At 41.4% G+C, this 9555-nt stretch overlaps 1 protein-coding gene across 1 annotated transcript; it reads left to right on the forward strand.

The window, feature by feature from the left end:
- Positions 1 to 1728: 1728 nt before the first annotated feature.
- LOC121692955 (zinc-binding protein A33-like) lies at positions 1729 to 8531 on the forward strand. The gene is made up of 6 exons (XM_042072039.1): positions 1729 to 2342; positions 2831 to 2926; positions 3065 to 3295; positions 3546 to 3568; positions 3654 to 3772; positions 6078 to 8531. Exons 1-6 carry the CDS (start codon positions 1944 to 1946, stop codon positions 6734 to 6736), a joined length of 1527 nt encoding a protein of 508 aa, XP_041927973.1. The 5' UTR covers positions 1729 to 1943; the 3' UTR covers positions 6737 to 8531.
- The last annotated feature ends 1024 nt before the right edge of the window (positions 8532 to 9555 follow it).

Here is a 9555-nt window from a genome sequence, read left to right on the forward strand (position 1 = left end):
TTTGATAGACAAAAATACAGAAATACATCATAGGAGTGATTAACATAAAAAATCTAGACTGGAGTAACTTAACATTTGACACCTCTGATACAGTATGTTGTCGTCAAATAGCCCGCTATAGTTATCAAATTCATAGCCAACGAGCCTGAAGTGAACACTCATAAATGGCTATAAAAACGGTGCTTTCATTAGGCTATACAATACAACAAAATACATTTATAACCCTTGAGCCAGCTCCTTACTATGTGATCTCAATGGTGATGCAGCGTTTGCACCTCCAACAGCATGGCGTACCTGGTTACTGCCCCAAAACGTCTGTAGGTTTGTGTGAAAGAATTGCCATTTCACAGAATTAAAAGAGAACAGTAGCCTGACGAGGCTATAGAACAGTGGAAAAGTGAATGATCCACCTCCTGTCTTTCTCTCTCTTCTCCGTGGTTCTGAACCCAAAGCACTGCCACCACAGCAGCACTGACTCCTGAATCCGCAGGTCCTGGTATGCTCCACATTACCAGTCCTCGTATCACTCTCAGAGGCTCTGATGTCAGCCATTAACAGAATTCAGGCGGCAGCACATGGGGAAAGTATTATACAACATTTACATCTCAAAATAATTTTGAAAGCCATTTTTTTAAATCATTTAAAGTTGATATGTGTAGCAATCTATCTATATTTCTATGTATTTTTTTTTACTTTTTAATGGACTGGTATGGAAGAAATGTAACTACACCTATTAATACCTGGAGTCTATAAGGCTTGTCTTTACAGTTAGTAAGTTTAATAAATCTCTGCAGAGGTCACGTATACATCAGACAAGTCTGTGCACCACGAGACAACCATTCATTCATACACAGTCATATTTATATCAAAGGAAAGCAGAACAAACTGGGGTTAGTCAAATGTCAGTTTCGATTCTGCATCTTAGTTTCGATTCTGCATGTCTGGAGCATCAGATCATGTTGTTGATAGAAAAGGTTACAGACAGATCATGTTGTTCTTTATAAAGCAAATTTCCCTTGCAGTGGTTGATTAGGGGGACTTCAAACACCTGGACAGATGTTATGCTGATTAGTCCTTGAGTACTTGGAGTGGTCCTTGGCGTTGGTGAATGAGGAGCATTTGGACAAGGACTATCAGACGAGTAGGTGTAAGAACCCTCACTCTTCACACTTAATCTCTAAAGACAAAATCACATCAAGAATGCTCCAGTCCTATTCCACCAACCTAACCTATTGTTAACCCCAATTTACACTGTAAACCAAAAAATAGCACATGATCGTATGTGTGTGTTCCTGTGTGTGTGTGTCTGTGAATGTGTGAGTGCATGGGTATGTATGCACTCGTATAAATAAGAATAGATTCACAACTCTTAAAGTTGTATCAATTTCACTCCAGAAACCAGCTGAGGCTTGGAACCAAAAGAACACCTTTCATTTGTAGCATAGCAACTGTCAGTAAAAAAAGTCTGCAGTCACAACAAGTGAAGCGTGGGCTATAATGTGAAAAATGCCGTGCATGCTGTTATCATAATATATGGCGTAACATGATCGTAACTTCTGGTAAATCTGAGCATGAAAAGAATGCCATCAAATCTTGTCTTTGTGGAAACGGCTGTATGAGGTCTCTCCTTACAACACAGACCTGACTGGATTTTAGTGAAGCATTACTGCCCAGGACACTTAGATCAGATCCATTAGTGTCTGTACTTTCCCAGAGCCCCTCCCTCTGACGCTCTTTGTCTTAACAGGAAAGTGAAACTGAGTGGCAGTCAGACTGCTGTTGTGTAGCTATTGCACAGTCAGTCATTCAGATTGGGATCTGGTATCCGGTTAAAAACCAATGCTTGAGTAGCTTCAGGTTACTGGGAGATAATAAGCCTGTGGGTCTGACGGAGCAACACTTGTGGAGATCGTGGTTAGCTTATATAATTCAACAGGAACACTATGGCATCAAAACTGGAGGCAGATCTTCACTGTCCTGTGTGCTATGACATCTTCAAAGATCCAGTCATCCTGACCTGCACTCACAGCGTCTGTAAAGCCTGTCTGCAGCAGTTCTGGCAGACCAAACCATCCAGAGAGTGTCCAGTCTGTAGGACGATATCGGCGCCACAAGACGAGCCTCTAACTAATCTCACACTGAAGAATCTGTGTGAGTCTTTGGTGAAGGGGAGAGGTGAGAGAGCCTTGATGGGGTCTGAGGTGCGCTGCCGCCCCCACAATAAGAAACTCAAGGTCTTCTGTCGGGAGGATAGAGAGCTCGTGTGTTTGCTGTGTCGAGACTCAAAGCAGCACCATAACCACCATTTCTGTACTCTAGAGGAAGCAGTACTTGAACATAAGGTAAGAGTACTTTCCTTTGATGCAACATTAAGAAAATAGAAAAATGTTATATTGTTACTTCATTAAGACAATGTTCAAAACATAGTTATGGACTGTTATCCATTTCCAATGTATATTGCTAGTGAAGTTCTGTTTACAGGTACAGTAAGTAATTGCACAGGAAGTTGCATTTTGTTTATGTTTACATTTATAGAAATTAGTAGCCAACGCTTTTGTCCAAAACAGCGTTATTTTAACCAAACAAATCACACCAGAGCTCACTCCTCCTTTCAGTACTCCCAGAGATACTCCGCACAGGGTTTTGTTTTGGCCTGAGGACCGGGAGATGATTGCCAATGATTGATGAATGTGACTGGACTTAAATGTTATGGGCTTAAAATTGTATGGGCTTGAATTATGTAACATCGCTGACTTCACTTTTAAGGTTTAATCTATGTGGTATAGGTACAGTATAATCAGGACTATGATTAACCGCTTGTCCTTCACAGAGGAAGATAGAGACCAACCTAAAGCCTATAAAAGAGCAACTGAAAGCCTTTAAAGAAGCAAAGATAATAAGTGACAAAACAGCTAAAAAGATTAAGGTGAGAGACCACATTATTATTTACCCTTCAAGTCTCAACAAAAAAAAAAATTGTGTGTGAACATGACATTTTTCTAAACTTATATTGTTGACAAACACATTATTTTTGCTGAAAAACTATTTTGATGTTTTACTTCAGACTCAGGCCCAGCAAACAGAGAAACAGATCAAGGAGGAGTTTGCAAAGCTTCATCAGTTTCTACGAGATGAAGAGGCAGCCAGGATAGCTGCACTGAATGAGGAAGAGGAGCAGAAGAGTGAGATGATGAAGGAGAAGATTGAGAAGATGAGCAGAGAGATCTTGTCTCTTTCAGACACAATCAGAACCATAGAGGAGGAGATGGGAGCTGATGATGTCTCATTTATGCTTGTAAGAACATTACTCCTTTCTAACACCAACATCACAGGATGTGACCCTGATGGATCCAATGCAAATGCATATTTTCGTGCCCGCCATACCATCAAATGTTTCTGTTGTTGTTGTTATAGTTTGTATGTTTTAATACATTTAAATTGAATTATGCTTTGATAAAATAATAAGTGGCTGATAATTACACTAATATAGTAATATTATAAGTACTCTAATAATAAGCCTAATCCATGTATGTGTCATTTTCCAGAACTACAACACCACAGTGGAAAGGTGAGTGATCTGCCTCCTGTCTCTCTCTTCTCTGTGGTTCTGAACCCAAACCCACAGCAGCACTGACTCCTGAATGTTATTCCAGAGCCCAGTGCACACTGCAGTATCCAGAGAAGGTTACAGGTCCACTGCTCCACGTGGCAAAGCACCTGAACAACCTGCTATTCAGAGTCTGGGAGAAGATGCAGGACATGATTGAATACGGTGAGGACTGTTTCATGTGATATTCATGTACACGTACACACACACACACACACACCAGTGTGCCTCTATCTATTTAAACACTGATTAAAAACACTTACAGAATGACTTAGTCATGTACTGGAGCTAACGTTAAAAGAAGAAAACTATTATGGAAGCAATACCACCTCAAGCTACAGGAGTAAAGGGACACATGGCCTTTGGACATCTGTGTGTTCATACCTCTCCCTTCTATTCGTGTCAGAAAAGGCAGAGAGGTGTTTTTTGTTTTTTATTGTATCATCTAGTATCTATACCCAGGGGTTAGGGTGACAGGATGAGAATGGGTGGAATTCAGGACATGACGGGGGTGATGGCCTACATGAATTTCAAAACGGCACCAAAATTATTTTTAGAATTTAGAAATTCAACTGTCTGTCATTTGGTAAACCAGCCTACTGATAGCACTTTAACAGTGTGTGTACATTTCTATAACACTTAACGCTAATAGGCCTAGCCTAGGCTACTTTATGCCCAAATTATTTTTTATTTATGAACTGTCGGTCTTTAAGAAAACATAATGATTGTGTTGTTGTAGCTTTGTGTAACCCAGACATAAGCAATGTTCACTCCTTGTGTGTTGTTGTAGCTTTGTGTAACCCAGACATAAGCAATGTTCACTCCTTGTGGCTGCATGCACTTACCCCGTCCTCCCGGTTGCAACTTGCGCACTTGTTTGTGCTTTTTATCAGGTCCCGGGGCAGCCTGAGCCTCCATGTAAACAATGAATGAAAATTAGCTTATTAGACAATAATAATATTGATATCAATGTATGTTAATTCAAGCGAGTAGGCTATGCTACACATATACATTTTTTTTCTTAAGATACAGGATTGCTGAAGGCAATGAGCAGCCAACCACCATGAATGAATGAATAGTTTTTAGTGTATCAGTCAATACTCAAGATTCTGGTAGGCTATCATTTTTGGGACAATTAGAGCAGGATTCGGGACAACTGCTTGTATTTCAGGACTGTCCCGAATTTTTCAGGATGTCTGGTCACCCTACCAGGGGTGTAGTGGTTAAATAAGAGGTGGGTAAACTATGAATTTTGTGATAACATTAAGTTGGACTGCACCATGTGGTATCAGATTTTTAAAAAAGGCATTCAGAACATGTTTGATGATGGTGGAGGTTATTGTCCAATGTTCAGTTGTATCAGTGATTGTATCAGTGATTTCAGGCCCAAAAAAGACCCAAATATAAATGATCACATTCATCTTTCCTAACTGCCCAGCTGCCTGCCCCATAAACAGGCCGTCAAAAAAACGTGTCTCTGTAGGCAGCCTAGGCTCCGAGATCTGTATACAAAAACAATTGCTACCAACAAGGGTTGGCAACTCCTCAAAGGCAAAATAAAGTATTTCAACCAATAACCGACAAGATGCGCGTTTAGGAGAGTTTCAATAGCATGGGAGGGAAGAGGAGGGAGTAGCGAGCTAGCTCTCTGTTTTGTTTGAACATCAACAGAAGTGACGTATCCCCGCTATCGCTGATACAACCTTTAAAAGTGACTTTTTGTCACATTCGGCCAATATCTCCTCACAATCCACCAGCAGCCCACCCTGTGAGTATCTTCCCACACAACCCTGGCTCTGTAAACTGAATACAAGCACTCCCACTCGCACAACACTATTGCAGCCAATCAGAATCAGGTGGTGTTATTTCACACAAACCTACTGAACACTGAGGGGGGGGGGGTCATGAAATATCAACAATATTTCTCCTGTATCAGTAACCTGTAGCATGGGGATATGACACAGAAATCAACTTAATGCAGGCCGCAAATATAAGACAGGAAACAACTTAATGCAAACCGCAAATATAAGACAGGAAACAACTTAATGCGTAGAGCAGAAATCTAAGATTCAAACTAATACATACAAGTCAACATAAGTTCAGAAAGTGTGCCATGACTAGTTACTCTATCGAGTGAGACAGCAAGGTGGCCCTGAACACAAGATAAAATACATTTGTTTGCCACTCTTATATGGGGGGTGTACAAGGACACATGACTCTGATTGGACGGAGGGCATGGGAGGAAAGGGAAGATACGTGTTTCTCAGGGGAAAGACCGAGGCAGACTCCTGTCGAGAACAGCTACAGTGTCTGCAGTTCATGGACACGGTCTCATCAGCTACATCAGGCGTTTGTTAGTAGTCGCGTGATACTGCAGCATCACTGTTCAGCATTTACGTTCATTAAGAAAAGGTTTTAAACTCAAATACCTATTTGTTAAGTGAGTGTGTGTTTTTTGTGCTCTCTGCAGCTCCTGTGACTCTGGATCCCAACACTGCACACCCACAACTCATCCTGTCTGAGGATCTGACCAGTGTGAAATGGGGTGATGAGAAGCAGCAGCTTCCAGATAACCCAGAGAGATTTGATGAGTGCGCCAGTGTCCTGGGCTCTGAGGGCTTTGACTCAGGGACTCACTGCTGGGATGTGGAGGTTGGGGACAGTAACGAGTGGGACGTCGGTGTGATGGCAGAGTCAGCCCAGAGGAGGGGTAGAAATATGGACGAGAATGTCTCCAAACGCTGGATTGTGCGCCACTCTAATAATGAGTACACGGCACGTTCTGGAATGGTGTCCTTCCTGCGTGTACTATTTAATAGGTCAGACATTCCCCTCACAGTCGAGCGGAACCCCCAGAGGATCAGAGTGAAGCTGGACAGAGACAGAGGAAGAGTTTCATTCTCCGACCCTGATAATGACACACACCTGCACACATTCACGCACACTTTCACCGAGAGGGTGTTTCCCTACTTTAACTCTACGTTTCCCATGAAGATCTTTCTGAGAAAGCCGGCCATAACAGTAGAACAGCACAGGAGAAGAAGAGGGCAGCTGAAATGTCTCCCACAGTGGAAAATGCCTGACTTGAAGGCCTACACATGTTTGAATGGGAATGAGCAGGAGAGATAAGCATCAATGTTCAAGAAGTTCATCTCTGAGACTCCGTCTCTGTAATTGTAATCTTCTCGCAGTTACCCCTGTTTTCCACTGGTTTCTTCCGCACTAAATTCCATCTGCAACACTAGCTTTGTTTATACTGTGGGCCATCAGCCCAGGAACTTTGGCCTAGGCTCACGAGCACTGGGGCTAGAGTTCCTCCTGTGTTTACATTATCATGGGTCATGTAACCAACTGCCAGAGGCACTGCGCAACATTCCATGAACAGATTTAAAAAAAAAAAACAACAAAAAAAAAAAAACACTCAAACGTTACACATCAAACGGAGAAGTTCTGCTTATTATAACCTTTTTACAGCCGTAATGTAGGCTAAAATAACACTGTAAGTGAGTGTTTAAATGTATGCAAATTATGCAAACAGTGTCAGTCGGTTATCTAACAAGTATGTAACTGCAACACGACGACAGAAATGATAGCCACCATTGTAAAGGGCTCAACATGCTTGTGGGTCAAGTCCACGGTGTAGCTACGCCACCACTCCTACGGCGTCGTGACCCACTTTATGGTTCTGCATCGGGTTGCTTTGCATCGCGGTGCATGTCGCCTGTGTCTGCATTGCTCACCACCGAAAACAATAGACTGTAGACGACGGTACTCAGATTGGCAAACCCCATAGACTATCGTGACAAAATATTAATCTTATTTGTTTGGGCTTTTCTTGCTTAGATTTTGTACAAAGTATCGAGAAATAGACACAGTAAAATCCATTAACCTAGTTACTGTAACCAGCAAATAAGTCTGAGGTTTAAGTTATGGTAGCAAGCGAACTTTAGCACAACTGCCCACAAAGTACTGCTTGCTGGCGAAGTGCTAATTTCAAAATGTGACTGACATAGACACTTTACAAACGGATAACCCTGTCATTGTAACCAAAATATGTCTGAGTTTATTTGCAAAGCTTATGTCTGTGAACTCAATACACAGGACGAGTTGACCAATCACAGTCCTTGCGGTCTGCGTCGCCTCGACGCAAAGTTACAATGTTTTGGAGGTGCACGTTGAGCTATGGCGGAGGGGTCGGGGCGGGGTTTGCGAAGACGCAGAGGGGTCTGCGGGGGTACGCCTTTGATTCGACGCAGAAGCATAAAATAGGCTTAACAGTCAATGGTTCCTTTCCAACCTGTTGAGCAGCGGCATATGTCAGACGTGTGTGTTGTTGAAATTTGGGGGAAATTAATTTAACCACGCTGCCAAGAGGCCTGGGAAACAAGATTGAAATGTGTGTTTTTGCTAGGATATACAAATATATATATATACCATACTTTGCTAGGAATACAAAATAAATACAATAAAAATACAATAAAGACTAACAAAGAATATGCCTTTTGAAGTCCACTTTCACCAGTAATATCAAAGTTGAGCTGACTAAAGTGTGATTGAAATATAACCTTGCTTAAGCAAAATGTAATCATGCTATGAAAAATTTAAACCCTGCTTGAGTATAGAATGTATTCTTGCTATGGAAGTATTCATGCTATACAAATGAAAATGTTTTGAGTATGATCATACATATAATCATGTTTGGAAAATAATCATACTTTGAATAAGAAATGTGTGTTAAGGGCTCGCAGTCGTACATAGTAGAACAACTTATCTGACTTTTTGACTTTTCGCTTCTTTATGCTTTTATTTTGAACTTTTATTTTATTTGGGGCATTTTTACATATTTCTTTTTCTTTTGTATTTTTCTGTAATCCTTTTTATTCTTGTATAATAAACTACTTCTAGTAAGGAAGAGTTGAAAGACTTTTTGTTGTCTGGTCGCTCTGTAAAGAGGACGTTTTCCCTCCCGGGTGGGCTAAGATAACCCAACTCTCTCTTTTGGCTGCAAGATTGAAGTGCTGGAGTATTGTCGGGATTTGCTGGTTTAGGGGGAGGGGTAAATTGGCACTCTCTAGACTCTAGAGCCCATGTTTTTCCTCCTGTCTGATGGAAGAGGGAGCTCGCTGACAGCATTGAAAAAAGAATAAATTAATTCATTCATTTGCTAATGCATTTTATTTAATAAGGAATGCTTGTATATCCAATTTATTCCCGGACCAGAATTGTTATTGGAGTGTTATGAAGTCAAATAGAAATGTTAAGTTTTCCATTTTATGTGTGATGACAATCATGACTTCATGAAAATCAAAGTTTTTATTAAACCTGTAGCTGAATAAAATACTTTTTGTTTACGTTTTTCTTTGAGAGGGAGACAATCTAATGAATGAATATTTCATGTTGTTTGCCTGAGCTAACACTAAGTGAATGGGAGTGGTCCACAAACACCAACCATGACAGGCAATGAATAGGATAAAAGTATTTATCAGTGCGTATAGGCTGTCAGCTCTAATTCGGTCCTGTCACACCTTCAATGTACCGGTACTGAATCACTGTATTTAGAAACATATGGTCCTAGTTTCATTGATGGACAATGAGCAAAGACTTTGGCTAATTGGATAACATTGCAAAATAATCTCCTGCATATGCTATGAGCATGTCCCAAACACAACCCAAAGGGGGCAGTGCACGGCAATGCTTTGCTTGTCGGCTATCAATGATATTAGGACCCCATCATGTTAATATTCCCATGCCTGGACACTTACATGTGCCATGTGTGGAGGTCCTCTTTGGTGTTGGCGTTGGTGTCAGGGGGCAGGATTCAACACACCCTACCCTGTAGTGCCCAGAAGAGCCTTGAGGCTTGAGACTGGGGTAGGCTGACTGCCCTCTTTCTCTCTCTCTCTCACCTCTCTCTCTCTCTTTCTCTCTCACCTCTCTCTCTCTCTCTC

Source organism: Alosa sapidissima, chromosome 2 (assembly GCF_018492685.1).
Source record: "Alosa sapidissima isolate fAloSap1 chromosome 2, fAloSap1.pri, whole genome shotgun sequence".
NCBI lineage: Eukaryota > Metazoa > Chordata > Actinopteri > Clupeiformes > Clupeidae > Alosa > Alosa sapidissima.